Genomic DNA, 17004 nt, shown 5'->3' on the forward strand with positions numbered 1-17004 from the left:
GAATTATTATATTCTTCTTGAAGTCTGAGGGTATTTCGCCTGTCTCATACATCTTGCTCACCAGCTGGTAGAGTTTTGTCATGACTGGCTCTCCCAAGGCCGTCAGTAGTTCTAATGGAATGTTGTCTACTCCGGGGGCCTTGTTTCGACTCAGGTCTTTCAGTGCTCTGTCAAACTCTTCACGCAGTATCGTATCTCCCATTTCGTCTTCATCTACATCCTCTTCTATTTCTATAATATTGTCCTCAAGTACATCGCCCTTGTATAAACCTTCTATATACTCCTTCCACCTTTCTGCCTTCCCTTCTTTGCTTAGAACTGGGCTGCCATCTGAGCTCTTGATATTCATACACGTGGTTCTCTTCTCTCCAAAGGTCTCTTTAATTTTCCTGTAGGCAGTATCTATCTTACCCCTAGTGAGATAAGCTTCTACATCCTTACATTTGTCCTCTAGCCATCCCTGTTTAGCCATTTTGCACTTCCTGTCGATCTCATTTTTGAGACGTTTGTATTCCTTTTTGCCTGCTTCATTTACTGCATTTTTTATTTTCTCCTTTCATCAATTAAATTCAATATTTCTTCTGTTACCCAAGGATTTCTAGCAGCCCTCGTCTTTGTACCTACTTTATCCTCTGCTGCCTTCACTACTACATCCCTCAGAGCTACCCATTCTTCTTCTACTGTATTTCTTTCCCCTATTCCTGTCAATTGTTCCCTTATGCTCTCTCTGAAACTCTGTACAACCTCTGGTTCTTTCAGTTTATCCAGGTCCCGTCTCCTTAATTTCCCACGTTTTTGCAGTTTCTTCAGTTTTAATCTACAGGTCATAACCAATAGATTGTGGTCAGAGTCCACATCTGCCCCTGGAAATGTCTTACAACTTAAAACCTGGTTCCTAAATCTCTGTCTTACCATTATATAATTTATCTGATACCTTTTAGTATCTCCAGGGTTCTTCCACGTATACAACCTTCTTTCATGATTCTTAAACCAAGTGTTAGCTATGATTAAGTTGTGCTCTGTGCAAAATTCTACTAGGCGGCTTCCTCTTTCATTTCTTAGCCCCAATCCATATTCACCTACTATGTTTCCTTCTCTCCCTTTTCCTACACTCGAATTCCAGTCACCCATTACTATTAAATTTTCGTCTCCCTTCACTATCTGAATAATTTTTTTTATTTCATCGTACATTTCTTCAATTTCTTCATCATCTGCAGAGCTAGCTGGCATATAAACTTGTACTACTGTAGTAGGTGTGGGCTTCGTATCTATCTTGGCCACAATAATGCGTTCACTATGCTGTTTGTAGTAGCTTACCCGCATTCCTATTTTCCTATTCATTATTAAACCTACTCCTGCATTACCCCTATTTGATTTTGTGTTTATAACCCTGTAGTCACCTGACCAGAAGTCTTGTTCCTCCTGCCACCGAACTTCACTAATTCCCACTATATCTAACTTTAACCTATCCGTTTCCCTTTTTAAATTTTCTAACCTACCTGCCCGATTAAGGGATCTGACATTCCACGCTCCAGTCCGTAGAACGCCAGTTTTCTTTCTCCTGATAACGACATTCTCCTGAGTAGTCCCCGCCCGGAGATCCGAATGGGGGACTATTTTACCTCCGGAATATTTTACCCAAGAGGATGCCATCATCATTTAATCATACAGTAAAGCTGCATGTCCTCGGGAAAAATTACGGCTGTAGTTTCCCCTTGCTTTCAGCCGTTCGCAGTACCAGCACAGCAAGGCCGTTTTGGTTATTGTTGCAAGGCCAGATCAGTCAATCATCCAGACTGTTGCCCCTGCAACTACTGAAAAGGCTGCTGCCCCTCTTCAGGAACCACACGTTTGTCTGGCCTCTCAGCAGATACCCCTCCGTTGTGGTTGCACCTACGGTACGGCCATCTGTATCGCTGAGGCACGCAAGCCTCCCCACCAACGGCAAGGTCCATGGTTCATGGATACAGATTGAATAACATCGGGGAGAGGTTACAACCCTGTCTCACTCCCTTCCCAACCACTGCCTCCCTTTCATGTCCCTCGACTCTTATAACTGCCATCTGGTTTCTGTACAAATTGTAAATAGCCTTTCGCTCCCTGTATTTTACCCCTGCCACATTTAGAATTTGAAAGAGAGTATTCCAGTCAACTTTATCAAACGCTTTCTCTAAGTCTGCAAATGCTAGAAACGTAGGTTTGCCTTTCCTTAATCTTTCTTCTAAGATAAGTCGTAAGGTCAGTATTGCCTCACGTGTTCCAGTGTTTCTACGGAATCCAAACTGATCTTCCCCGAGTTCGGCTTCAACTAGTTTTTCCATTCGTCTGTAGAGAATTCGTGTTAGTATTTTGCAGCTGTGGCTTATTAAACTGATTGTTCGTTTATACGTCTCACAAACTCGTTAGATCTGCGATACGGGGCGCCAAACGCTGGCCACTGGGCTTTTCCAAGCATTGCGCTTAATCTGTACGGTCTTCCTTCCGTCGCAATCTGTATGACTCAACAGAGCGCCATGGAAACTAAATATTTCTCATCTGCATGACCTTACTTGTGGCCAACAGGTCACTGAGACGTGGAGAGCCTGCGAACGAAGCCTTCCCCGATGCCGCTCGACATTGACATGGTGGTTGGACTGCGCCAAACCACCGATCCGGAGGACACTGATGAGATACGGGATGAACTTGGCCGACTGGCACCGCAACACTGTTGACTTCTATTATGCGACTCTCCGAGATCTGGAAACTCAGCCGCCAACCCCTGAGAACCAGTTGGAACGGCAAAGAACTAAGGCGACGACAATTGCGCTGGCACGCGGGAAATTGCAAGAGGTGGCGATACGAACGCTGCGCCACGACCATGGGAATTTGGAAATTCCATCCATGCATCGAATAGTGTCCTACGAACGACGGCGTCGTCGGCAGATCATCAACACTCTGTCCACGCCTCGTGGAACGCAGGTGACTAATCAGAATGACATCGTCCACCCATTCGTCGAACACTACCGTCGTACTTATAGGGAAGAAGATGCTGATACTGAAGCAGAGGACTCCATCTTGCATTACGTCACGCGCACCCTCCCCAATACACGGCCGGCCGGTGTGGCCGAACGGTTCTAGGTGCTTCAGTCTGGAACCGCGCCACCGCCACGGTCGCAGGTTCGAATCCTGCCTCGTGCATGGATGTGTGTGATGTCCTTAGGTTAGTTAGGTTTAAGTAGTTCTAAGTTCTACGGGAGTGATGACCTTAGAAGTTAAGTCCCGTAGTGCTCAGAGCCATTTGGACCATTTGAACCCAATTGATATAGGCGGATGCTTTGACAGTGGTGGTCACAAGAGACGAAGTCGACAACGCTATTGACAAGGGTGTAATCGACCGATCTCCCGGCATTGACGGCTTACCGTTTGAGTTTCACCGCGCCTTCCGGGACCTCATGGCATCGCGGTGGACGACTATGTATCAAGAACTGATGAAGTATGAGCATGCAGTTCCACCTGCCTTTGTTGAGGGCATCATCATTCCGGTCCACAAACCATCCCGTGGTTCGAAGGTCACGAGTTACAGACAGCTCACCATACTCAATGCCGATTAGAAGATTTTCGCTTGCTTACTGGCAACGCGTCTCCGAACAATACTGCCTCATATCCCCTCCCCAGAGCAGACGACGCCTGGGGGACAGGTTAACATACAGACTGCCACAGGGGAATGCCGCCACTTAATTGCGTTGGCGGCGGCCTGCAGACTCTATGCAGCGGTCGCTATAGACGTCAATAGCGCCTTCGATGAAGTGCGCCATCGTTTCCTGTGTGGCGGGCCCCAATCCGTTCCTCGACGTCCTACGGCGTCTCTACAACAGTGCCACTACAAGTGTCCAAGTCAATGGACGTTTGGCAGGGCCAGTACCCATCTGCCATTCCATACGGCAAGGCTGGCCCCTCTCTACCCTCCTGTGTGCCATTGCCCACGTGCACCTCATTGGGGGCTTGACTACCAAGCCCTCTGGCCTCAACCTACGACAGCACACCTTTCGCTATCGGTCATATGCTGATGACCTCCTCCCCCTCATTCGTTCCAGCTCTGACATTCGAGCAGTCCTCTAACTGATCACACGTTATGGGGTTGCCGCTGGCAGTGCCATGTATGCCCCCAAATCTTCTGCAATGCACATTGGACGAGGCCTCCAGGAAGGTTAAGTGGGACCCCTGCCACATGCGCGGACTTTCCGGTACCTGGGCATCATCTTTACCCCCACGGTCTCATGCACAGCGGCAACGAATTTCCGTCGCCTGTTAAACAACGACGTCCGCCAGAACCTCCTGCACCTCCAGGGCACACTTCAACGTGTTGAGTTTCTTAATCTTTATGTGGCATCAAAATTGGTCCACATCGCGCAAGAAATCCGACGGTGAGGATCGGGGGCTTACCAATAATTCGGCGCCGTGAGGCCCGGTATCTGGTTGTGATCATTGATAAGAGACGGAGCTTTGCTAAGGATATCGAAGCGGCAACTCAAAGGTCATTAGGAGCTTTGAACAACCTCATGATAATAGGACGCAAAAGATTTCACCTTCCACCAGAACTCAAGGTTATATCGTAACACCATTCTTGCTTCCATCGCGGGTTAAGTATCCGGAGTCTGGGCACACAGGCTCACGAAGGTCTTGCCCGCCATGGCTGTGAGGAGGGTGCAGCTAAACATGCTTCTATGTTCCATTGGAGCATACAGAACATCTCGGGGGGAGGGGGGGGGGGACTAAGAAACTCATGGAGGAGTGTCCCCTGGATATCAAAATTCGGGATCAGGCGGCTTGGTATTCGTAAAAAGAGGAGACGTAGAAAAAACTGAAAGTATTTTGGGGGTGCGGTTGGGGGATAAGTATACAATTAAAAGAAGAGAAGAACTGTAGGCAGGAACTCTGGGACAGAGAAGAAACAGAAGGACTCACCAACTGCTGCTAAACATAAAAGAACGACTCCAACTTTCGCACTTCCAACCTAGCAAGATTCAAATGGTCCAAATGGCTCTGAGAACTATGGGACTTAACATCTGAGGTCATTAGTCCCCTAGAACTTAGAACTACTTAAACCTAACTAACCTAAGGACATCACACACATCCATGCCCGAGGTAGGATTCGAACCGCGCGACCATCGCGGTCGCACGGTTCCAGACTGAAGCGCCTAGAACCGCTCTACCACACCGGTCGGCCAATCTAGCAAGGGACTGCTGCACTTCCTTACAGGTCATGGACCGTACCCGACATATCTTTGCCGGTTCGGGAAAAGGGCTGCCCCCTTGTGTGACTGCGGAGCTGAAACGGGCACTCCAGATCACTTGATGTAGGAGTGCCCTATCTTCGAAGATATAGCCACTGACCTAAGACACCAGCTACCAAATAAGGATACTTATCACCAAATTAGGAACCCAACCACATTTGAGATCATGAACCGCCTTGCCAGCGAGGTATCGGCAAAGGTCCTGCGGGAATATCGTAGGGAAAATATATGAACTATTGAGCACTATATGACACACGGCGACCTATCCCATTCCGCCAGGGCGTGGATTGGCCATTCGCCGTAACGGTAGGAATCCGACACGTCCTGGAACACGAAGAAGGTGTGCAGATATCTCGGACTTGACAACTGCACACCCATAATGACTTAGTAGATAGGCCATTTTTAAGTAGATTAGGATACCGTTAAACAATACCTGCAGCGATTTTATAATGGCAGCCCGATCCCAGGGGCAGGCCCACTGGGATTAGCTCGGTGGACACGGCCAAAAAGTAGGTTTATACATTCACTGGGACGCCTGTAGCGCCGCAGCAGGTAGCTTCTACAATAGTTATACAGACTAGTTCTCACCCATTGAGTAACTAACATCTCAAATCAAATGGTTCAAATGACTCTGAGCACTATGGGACTTAACTTCTGAGGTCATCAGTCCCCTAGAACTTAGAACTACTTAAACCTAACTAACCTAAGGACATCACACACATCCACGCCCGAGGCAGGATTCGAACCTGCGACCGTAGCGGTCGCGCGGCTCCAGACTGTAGCGCCTAGAACCGCTTGTCCACCCAGGCCGGCCATCTCATATGCTGTAGCATGTAAGAAGGTTACAATTAGAATTAGTAAATGCTACTAAATGTTACTGAATTTATTGTAGATCTCATGACCCACTAATGTATGAGGTGGTGGGTTATCATGTATGATATTATTGGTTTGAATAAAGAATTTTTCTTTTTTTTAAAAAAAAAATAGAGTTCTCCCTCTGCCGACGACGATTGGGCACAACCTTCAGGCGGTCTTTGGCTATTATCTCACGGCGGGTTCCATGTTTAAAGTCCGTTATGAGACACTTACCCTGCCCCCACGGGGTGGTGGCCTTGGGCTCGTCAGTGTCCGTATTCGAGCTGCGGCCTTATATACACTCCTGGAAATTGAAATAAGAACACCGTGAATTCATTGTCCCAGGAAGGGGAAACTTTATTGACACATTCCTGGGGTCAGATACATCACATGATCACACTGACAGAACCACAGGCACATAGACACAGGCAACAGAGCATGCACAATGTCGGCACTAGTACAGTGTATATCCACCTTTCGCAGCAATGCAGGCTGCTATTCTCTCATGGAGACGATCGTAGAGATGCTGGATGTAGTCCTGTGGAACGGCTTGCCATGCCCTTTCCACCTGGCGCCTCAGTTGGACCAGCGTTCGTGCTGGACGTGCAGACCGCGTGAGACGACGCTTCATCCAGTCCCAAACATGCTCAATGGGGGACAGATCCGGAGATCTTGCTGGCCAGGGTAGTTGACTTACACCTTCTAGAGCACGTTGGGTGGCACGGGATACATGCGGACGTGCATTGTCCTGTTGGAACAGCAAGTTCCCTTGCCGGTCTAGGAATGGTAGAACGATGGGTTCGATGACGGTTTGGATGTACCGTGCACTATTCAGTGTCCCCTCGACGATCACCAGAGGTGTACGGCCAGTGTAGGAGATCGCTCCCCACACCATGATGCCGGATGTTGGCCCTGTGTGCCTCGGTCGTATGCAGTCCTGATTGTGGCGCTCACCTGCACGGCGCCAAACACGCATACGACCATCATTGGCACCAAGGCAGAAGCGACTCTCATCGCTGAAGACGACACGTCTCCATTCGTCCCTCCATTCACGCCTGTTGCGACACCACTGGAGGCGGGCTGCACGATGTGACCGGAAGACGGCCTAACGGTGTGCGGGACCGTAGCCCAGCTTTATGGAGACGGTTGCGAATGGTCCTCGCCGATACCCCAGGAGCAACAGTGTCCCTAATTTGCTGGGAAGTGGCGGTGCGGTCCCCTACGGCACTGCGTAGTATCCTACGGTCTTGGCGTGCATCCGTGCGTCGCTGCTGTCCGGTCCCAGGTCGACGGGCACTTGCACCTTCCGCCGACCACTGGCGACAACATCGATGTACTGTGGAGACCTCACGCCCCACGTGTTGAGCAATTCGGCGGTACGTCCACCCAGCCTCCCGCATGTCCACTATACGCCCTCGCTCAAAGTCCGTCAACTGCACATACGGTTCACGTCCATGCTGTCGCGGCATGCTACCAGTGTTAAAGACTGCGATCTGCGATGGAGCTCCGTATGCCACGGCAAACAGGCTGACACTGACGGCGGCGGTTCACAAATGCTGCGCAGCTAGCGCCATTCGACGGCCAACACCGCGGTTCCTGGTGTTTCCGCTGTGCCGTGCGTGTGATCATTGCTTGTACAGCCCTCTCGCAGTGTCCGGAGCAAGTATGGTGGGTCTGACACACCGGTGTCAATGTGTTCTTTTTTCCATTTCCAGGAGTGTATGAGTACCATGAAAAAACAGTGGACTGGACAGGGCACATCTCTAACACGCAGCTTACTTGAGGTCCTCTTGCCTGCTTCCATCTGACCACTGGTGTCTGTGGCCACATCTTGCCTCATTTGTCTCACTTTTCGACCTTTTTCGTCGACTGCAGTTACACACATATCAGTCTCCAAGACACGTGCCTGCCCAGGACTAAGGATTTTTGCAGTCTACTATTGCCGCCGTGTTCCCCGGAATGTGGTGGAGACCAAACATCCCTCCATCCAGTGGCCCGTAGTGTGGGCTACCGTCCAACAGCCCTTCCTCCCTAAGGACGTCCGGGCACTGTGGTATCACATTCTCAACAGGAAATTTGCGACGAAATAGCGACTGCACAACATTGGCTTGTCTCCTTTGCCAGCAACTGGACACTGATGAACACCATATGACATGCGCCTCTTCAAAAGAGGTCTGGCTGCTATCTCGAATGCCACCAGATACAATGGAACCTCGAATGTTTCTATAGCCCGAAGACAAACATTTTCCAGCCGCCAAATGTCATCCAATTACGTGGATCAAATGGTGGGCGGTCGCTTATCTCTTTCACGAGGGACCTAAATCCCGCCTCGACTTCTGGACTTATTTACGAACAGTCCATGTAGCTATCGAAAACACTGCACGTTACCTAACATTATTTCCTAACTTCGAGGGTAATCCCAAAAGTAAGGTCTCCAATTTATTTTATATGTACATAGACCTGTTTATTTCTACAACGGTTTACATCAGTTTACAGATTGAACATTTAGCTATTTTCCAACATACTCACCATTTCTGTCGATGCATTTTTGTAGACGCTGTGGCAGTTTTTGTATGCCCATGTCATACCAGTTTGCTGTCATGGTGTTCAGAAAGTCATGAACCTCTTCTTTCACCTCGTCGTCGGAGCTGACTCGCTGGGTTCACAATTAACGCTGACAGGTACTGTGAGACTCCGAAAAAACTCAAACGGGCAATTCAGAACCGGAGAAGAGCAATGTTGAGCAAGGGCATACACATTCTCCATGACAACGCTCGCCCACACATCGCTCGGCAAACCGTTGCTCTGCTGCAACATTTTCAGTGGAACAGAAGCACCAAACCACCCTATAGTCCTGACTTGGCGCCCAGTGACTATCACCTGTACTCTAGGTTAAAAGGACATTTGGCCAGAAAGCGATTCAGCTCCGACGACAGCGCCAACAAAAACGCATCGACAGAAATGGTGATTATGTCGAAAAATAGCCGAATTTTCAAGCTGTAAACTGATGTAAACCATTGTAGAAATAAACATGTCTATGTACTTATAAAAAAAAAGGAGACGTTACTTTTGGGATTACCCTCGTATCTTCGAGGGGTCTTTGTTAGACCTCCATTAAGATAGGGGGTGCCTGGAGCTGAGGGCACCTACGCCACCTCCCCTCACCCCCCCCCCCCCCCCCCCACCCCGCGGCGGTGTCTGAGTTCAAGCCGCCTATGATGGATTCTATCTCTGACCTCTGCGGATGGGAGAGCGCGTCGTAGATTGCGCGGATTTTATTTCCTTTTTTTCTCTTCATTTTTCTTTTCTTTTCTTTACCCAGCATTTATATTTTTTTTCTGTGTTGCTGATGTATGTTCCACATTTCCACATAATTTCGTAAAAAAAGGTAGTAGAGGACTTGCCCGCAAAAGGCAAAGGTCCCGAGTTCGAATCTCGGCCCGGCACACAGTTTTAATCTGCCAGGAAGTTCCATATCAGCGTACACTCCGCTGCAGATTGAAAATTTCATTCTGAAAGTTTTGACACTTAATTTATATTCTTCAATAGATTCATGTACTTTGACGCATATAAACAACAAATAAGTACGCGCAATATACGGCTAGCACAAAATCGTTTGCTTTACATTTTTTCTAGATATTTTGTCCATTGAGCGCAATTCATTGATAACGAGCAGTTTTCGATTCCTATGTTAGTAAAAATATTACTAGAAATATTTTAGTGAATTTACAATCTTTCCAGTTGTATATAATTTTTGGCAGCCACTTTAAGTTCTTTTCAGGAATGTTATGGCCCTTTTTAATTCCTTTTTTTTTTTTTTGCCACTGCAGTTCCATGTTGGGCATATTTGTGCGTGTGAAGCGACCATTATACAAAGAGAACGCGTCAAAGATTTATTAGCGAAAAAATGCTGACTAGAAACACAGTTTTGTGACTTCGGAACCTTTTGCGATGACCCTAGAACCCTTGCCATGTGTTCCCTACGTCAGTTAAAACTACATTTACGCCTCAGATCGCATATTACATGCGTATTTTACGTGCATAGGTACGGTAACTTTGAACCAGTTGATCTCGATATCCGGTAGCATACCAAAAAAGTTTCGAAGTTCCCCGAGAAAATAATCTAATTAAGAATCTGCCATGAATAGGAGTTACAGAACTGGCCACCCCCACAGTACTCGCACACAAAAATCACTGATATCTGGGGTTTTCTCAGGAACCGCTCATGATCAAATACTGCTTCATTAGCCGCCTAAGGTCCATCTCAGACCACAACTAATACCAAGGAACCGAATCGATTTGCTCAAGTGGCCTATTTTGGACGAAGTATGTACTGTTTAAATTTTTTACTGTTGTGGTCAATCAAGACGGCAAACAACCACAAACTGGGCCACAAAAACCAACCAAGTTACCGCGCCCGTGTTCGATTCCCGGCGGGGTCAGCGACTTTCGCCTGCCTCGAGATGACTGGGTGTTTGTGTTGTCCTCATCATTTCATCATAATTCATGCAAGTGGAAGAGTGGACTGAGAAACGGTTGGGAATTTGTACGGGCGCTGATAACCGCGCTATTGAGAGCCCCACAATCCAAACATCATCACCATCATCAAGCTCCAGCGCATGTGCGGTGTACGAGATTTTCAGTATCCTCTGACTCTGTGCGTGGAAACTGTTGGTCCTAGAGAAAAACCGAATAGGAACTTTTTTTGGAGGAAACTTGATGTTGTTTAATTTTGTACCGAGAAACGTTTCCGCTAGAGGCTGCGGTTTCTCAGCTCTTCAGGGAAAACGTACACAGACGACCTTCAAACCCACGCACATCGCCCACGAGGCGGAATGTTTAGTATATTGTTCGAGTCTCTCTCTACTAGGACTGTGAAAAAATTTGCAACTGACGGAAAAAATCGCAACAACAAAAACGGATTAATTTAGTATAACGAAATTCAAGCGACTATGCAACATATGTAACTCACTACCCTGCGTCCCCGGTAGCTGAATGGTCAGCGTCACGGATTGTCAATCCTCTGGGCCCGGGTTCGATTCCCGGCTGGGTCGGAGAATTTTCTCCGCCCACTGGCTGGGTGTTGTGCTGTCATCATTATCATCATCCTATCATCCTCATCGACTGCAGGTCGCCGAAGTGGCGTCAAATTGGAAGACCGGCAACTGGCGAACGGTCTGCCCGCCGTACGATTAAATAAATAAATAAAAACTGATAACCACTGCAAGATCCCAGGTTAATGTAAGCGCGAGATAAGCCACTGCAAATGTGAAATACTGGTACATTAATAACCGGTGTTGTGGTGTCACCGCCAGACACCACTCTTGCTAGGTGGTAGCCTTTAAATCGGCCGCGGTCCGGTAGTATACGTCGGACCCGCGTGTCGCCACTATCAGTGATTGCAGACCGAGCGCCGCCACACGGCAGGTCTAGTCTAGAGAGACTGCTAGCGATGGTTCACTGACAAAATACGCTCTGATTTGCCGAGACGATAGCCTTCAGCTACGTCATTTGCTACGACCTACCAAGGAGCCATATTCAGTTACTATTCTGAACAGATAATATTGTGAATCAAGTACCGTGAAGAGCGACGTTCATCATTAGTGGAATAAAGTTAAGTATCAAACTAATTACGTCCGCTTTCTGAATTCTAATTCCTTGTCATGTTCCAGACCTCACGTCAGTATAGTCCTTCCCTCCTCACGACAGCCTGCGTGAGCTAAAACGCGTGCATTTCGGCCTCCTATCGTAACACGGTGTTGGCTCTTCTGCCAACACAACAGGTGTAACCACGAGAATGTCGAATGGAAGCATGCAAACGTGTATGCACTGTGATGTACAGGTGCCGGTTGTCAGTCTGTGGGATGGAGTTCCGTGCCTGTTGCACTTGGTCGGACAGTACTAGAAGAGTTAATGCTGTTTGTGGACGACGCTGGAGCTGTCGTGCGATGAAGTCGTATATTTGCTGGAGTGGAGACGGATGTGCCGGCCGGGGTGGGCGAACGGTTCTAGGCGCTGCAGTCTGGAACCGTGTAACTGAATCCTGCCTCCTGCATGGATGTGATGTCCTTAGGTTAGTTCGGTTTAAGTAGTTCTAAGTTCTAGTGTACTGATGACCTCAGAAGTTAAGTCCCATAGTGCTCAGAGCAATTTTGGAGACGGATCTAGTGATCTAATAGGCCAAGGCAACAAGCCAGCAGTCTGTAGGGCACGTTGGGTTACAACCACCGTGTGCGGGCGAGCGTTATCCTGTTGGAAAACACCCCCTGGGATGCTCTTTTGCCGGCCGCTGTGACCGAGCGGTTCTGGGCGCTTCAGTCCGGGAACCGCGCTGCTGCTACGGTCGCAGGTTCAAATCCTGCCTTGGGCATGTATGTGCGTGATGTATTTCGGCTAGTTAGGTTTAAGTAGTCCTACGTCTAGGGGACTGATGACCTCAGATGTTAAGTCCCACAGTGCTTAGAGCCATTTGAACCATTTTTGTATGTTGCTCGTGATTGGCGGCACAACAGGTAGAATGACCAGACTGACGTACAGTTTTGCTGTCACGTTGCGTGGGATAACCACGAGAGCGCTCCTGCTGTGATACAGAATCACACGCCAGACCCATTACTGCAGGTCTAGGTCTCGTGTGTCCAGCATGCACACAGGTTGGTTGCAGGCCCTGAACTGGCTTCCTAGCCAACTGACGGCCGTCACTGGCACAGAGGCAGAACCAGCTTTTACCAGAAAACCCAACAGACCTCCACCCTGCCCTCCAATGAGCTCTCGCTCGACACCGCTGAAGTCGCAAATGGCGGTGGTTTTGGCTCAGTGGAAGGCACGCTACAGGGCGTCTGGCTCGCAGCTGTCCTTGAAGTAACCGTGTCACTGCGGCGCCAGCTGCTGCTCAAATTGGTGCTGCAGATGCAGTGCCGTGCAGAGCCGGCCGGGGTGGCAGAGCGGTTCTAGGCGCAACAGTCTGGAACCGCGCTACTGCTGCGGTCGCAGGTTCGCGTCCTGCCTCGGGCATGGGTGTGTGTCTTGTCCTTAGGTTAGTTAGGTTTAAGTAGTTCTAAGTTCTAGTGTACTGATGACCTCAGAAGTAAAGTCCCATGGTGCTCAGAGCCATTTCATTTTGAACCAGTACGATGCACCAGAGCCACACCCCGAACACGGTGGTCTTGCCTCTCGGTAGTACCACGTAACTGTCCGGAGCCCCGTCCTCTTGTGACTGTACATTCTCTGCTAGCAGTCATGTACGCTATGCAAATGGAGATCCGACACGATATTAGGAGGTGACTTCTGTCACCTCAGTATAAAAGACAAGTTTATTATTCTCTATTCCTGTGATGCGGACCGAGATGGTGTGTGGTGCGAACGCGGTCCCGACTACTTTACAGCCATACGTACCAGTTGCTGACTTCCTCCGCCTGTCCCTGACGCAGAGGAACGCCGCCAGCGCCACAGCGGCCACCGCAGGAGGCAAAAGGAACAGTAGCAGCCAGAGAGCCTTGCCCCGCGTGGACGGCGGTGGCCCGCGCCCCTCACTGCTGCAGAGAGGGCGCTTCCTGCCTGCAACAACACGTGGGAGGGGAGCGAGTGGTTATTCACGGCTTGGGCTGCAGCCGTGCTAGGCTGCAAGGGTGTGGTGCAGGGTGACAGTTATTCAACACATGCACTTCAGAACTAGCAGATACGAATCTGCTGTAAAATTAGCGAAATACACTCGGGAAGATCAGTTTGGATTCCGCAGAGATACTGGAACACGTGAGGCAATACTGACCCTACGACTTATCTTGGAAGCTAGATTAAGAAAAGGCAAACCTAAGTTTCTAGCATTTGTGGACTTAGAGAAAGCTTTTGACAATTTTGACTGGAATACTCTCTATCAAATTCTGAAGGTGGCAGGGGTAAAATGCAGAAAGCGAAAGGCTATTTACAATTTGTACAGAAACCAGATGGCAGTTATAAGAGTTGAGGGGCATGAAAGGGAAGCAGTGGTTGCGAAGGGAGTGACACACATTTGCAGCCTATCCCCGAAGCAGTGAAGGAAACAAAAGAAAAATTTCGAGTAGGTATTAAAATCCATGGAGAAGAAATAAAAACTTTTAGGTCAGCCTATGACATTGTAATTGTGTCAGAGACAGCAAAGGACTTGCTTGGAAGAGCAGTTGAACGGAATGGACAGTGTCTTGAAAGGAGGATATGAGATGAACATCAACAAAAGCAAAATGAGGATAATGGAATGTAGTCAAATTAAGTCGGGTGATGCTGAGGGAATTACATTAGCAAATGAGACACTTAAAGTAGTAAAGGAGTTTTGCTATTTGGCGAGTAAAATAACTGATGATGGTCGAAGTAGAGAGGATATAAAATGTAGACTGGCAATGGCAAGGAAAGCGTTTCTGAAGAAGAGAAATTGGTTAACATCGAGTATAGATTTAAGTGTCAGGAAGTCATTTCTGAAAGTATTTGTATGGAGTGTAGCCATGCATGGAAGTGGAACATGGACGATAAATAGTTTGGACAAGAATAGAATAGAAGCTGTCGAAATGTGGTGTTACAGAAGAATGGTGAAGATTAGATGGGTAGATCACATAACTAATGAGGAAGTATTGAATAGGATTGGGGAGAAGAGAAGTTTGTGGCACAACTTGAGCAGAAGAAGGGATCGGTTGGTGGAACATGTTCTGAGGCATCAAGGAATCACCAATTTAGTATTGGAGGGCAGTGTGGAGGGTAAAAATCGTAGAGGGAGACCAAGAGATGAATACACTAAGCAGATTCAGAAGGATGTAGGTTGCAGTAGTTACTGGGAGATGAAGAAGCTTGCACAGGATAGAGTAGCATGGAGAGCTGCATCAAACCAGTAGCTGGGCTGAAGACCACAAGAACAACAAACTAACTTACGCTAAGGACAACATACACATCCATGTCCGAGGCAGGACTCGAACCTCCGACGGGGGATGCCGCGCGAACCGTGGCAGGAAGCCAATAGACCGCGCGGCTACCCGGCGCTGAGTCATGGCAAATCACATTTTTTTGCTGTGAACGTAATTAGGAAAACAAATCGTTAATGTAGCTAAATACTATCTGGTGATGATTTCGCCGCAAAGTACGCACATCGAAGCATTTGTTTCGACAACTGGAGTCTGCAGTTGATTACGGATCAATCCGAGTATTTTAAGTGCATTGCTCCTACTTCTGATTTCCCTTTGCTGTGCAATGGATGCACGGTACTTCTCTAATCGGCGAATGCCATTCTCTAGGCTGCAAGGGTGTGGTGCAGGGTGACAATTATTCAACACATGCAGTTCACAACTTGTAAGGGTTGTCCCACGAGTATATGCCAAACATACGATGACAAGTAGACAGAAGAAGTGGACAATGTTAAGTTCTTGGAATTATAGCTTGATCGTAAATTCAACTGGGAGGAGCACACCACAGAACTGCTGAAGCGTCTTAACAAATCTCTATTTGCAATGCGAATTGTGTCAGACGTAGAGGATACAAAAATGAAAAAGCTGGCATACTATGCTTACTTTCATTCCATAGTGTCATATGGGATTATTTTTTGGCTCATTTCATCGAGCCAAGCCAAAGTTTTCGGGGCACAAAAACGTGCAGTAAGAGTTATATGTGGTGTGAACTCAAGAAAAAATGGTTTTAATGGCTCTGAGCACTATGGAACTTAACTGCTGTGGTCATCAGTCCCCTAGAACTTAGAACTACTTAAACCTAACTAACCCAAGGACATCACACACATCTATGCCCGAGGCAGGATTCGACCGTAGTGGGCGCGCGGTTCGAGACTGTAGCGCCTAGAACCGCTCGGCCACTCCGGCCAGCAACTGAAATCACGATCGCTTTGTTCACGGCGAAGAAAGCTAACCTTCATGAGCACACTCAAGACGGAAAAAATTCAGTTTCAGAGCTAAAAGCAAACAGTAACTTGTCGCTATCTTTGGTTACTTGAACCTATCCTCACACTGGCTGCGCGATCTGACAATGCCAATGCCTCACCATAACTCCGGACATGCTTTACAGTGCTGTTCACAACATTATTCCTCAACTACAGCTATTGTTGAGGAATGATGGTGGACATATTGAGCATTTCCTGTAAAGAACATCATCTTTGCTTTGTCTTACTTTGTTATGCTAATTATTGCTATTCTGATCAGATGAAGCGCCAACTGTCGGACATTTTTTGAACTTTGGTATTTTTTTAGTTCTAATAAAACCCCATGTCATTCCAAGCATGTGTGTCAATTTGTACCTCTCTAACTACATTATTCCGTGATTTATTCAGTTTTCAAATTTATACTGACTTTTTGATCATCCGGTATTTTGCTACGCCGTAAGGCGAATGACAAATGATGGAAACGTCATTCAATTTTTTTCTCAATTATTTAGAACTCTTTGTCTTTAGTTCTCGTGGGGAGATGACGTATTCTTGTGAGTAGTGTTTAGTAGACATTGTGTTATCTGAATAATAATTTTTATGAAAGTATGAAGTGTGAGACTTCTTTTTAGTGCAAAATGACGAAAGTTTTCTTTTCTTCCGCGCATTGTGCTAATGTCATATCACTGTAGCTGCCTGCATCTGAAGAAGAAGTCCGATAAAAATTAGTATTGTATTCACGGTCAAAAACGATATGTAGTTATGCCAGAAGAAGAAGCATATAACCAAATTCCGTAAATCTCAACGGCGTAAAGCAAGCAAGTTCACGCCTCCACTGACTTACAATTTGCAAGATTTGTAAATTAAGACTTCGTAATTAATTCGATTAATAATAATAAGAAGAACATTTACTATATTATATATTTTTATATACGGGTGGTCCATACATAGTGACCGGGTCCAATATCTCACGAAAGCGAAAAAAATAGTCCA

General features: G+C 47.4%; 1 protein-coding gene across 5 annotated transcripts in view; it reads right to left on the minus strand.

The window, feature by feature from the left end:
* The window catches only part of LOC126293178 (platelet endothelial aggregation receptor 1-like), a 150373-nt gene that overhangs the window by 11118 nt on the left and 122251 nt on the right, over nt 1–17004 (minus strand). For 4 of the 5 annotated variants that reach the window (XM_049986280.1, XM_049986278.1, XM_049986279.1 and 1 more), the window contains one exon: nt 13521–13682. The exons of the other annotated variant lie outside the window; for it this stretch is intronic. In XM_049986280.1, the coding sequence (XP_049842237.1) occupies nt 13521–13682 (162 nt within the window). The remainder of the gene's footprint in view (nt 1–13520; nt 13683–17004) is intronic. 5 annotated transcript variants of the gene reach the window in all.

The sequence above is a fragment of the Schistocerca gregaria genome, chromosome 10, assembly GCF_023897955.1.
Source record: "Schistocerca gregaria isolate iqSchGreg1 chromosome 10, iqSchGreg1.2, whole genome shotgun sequence".
Taxonomy (NCBI): domain Eukaryota; kingdom Metazoa; phylum Arthropoda; class Insecta; order Orthoptera; family Acrididae; genus Schistocerca; species Schistocerca gregaria.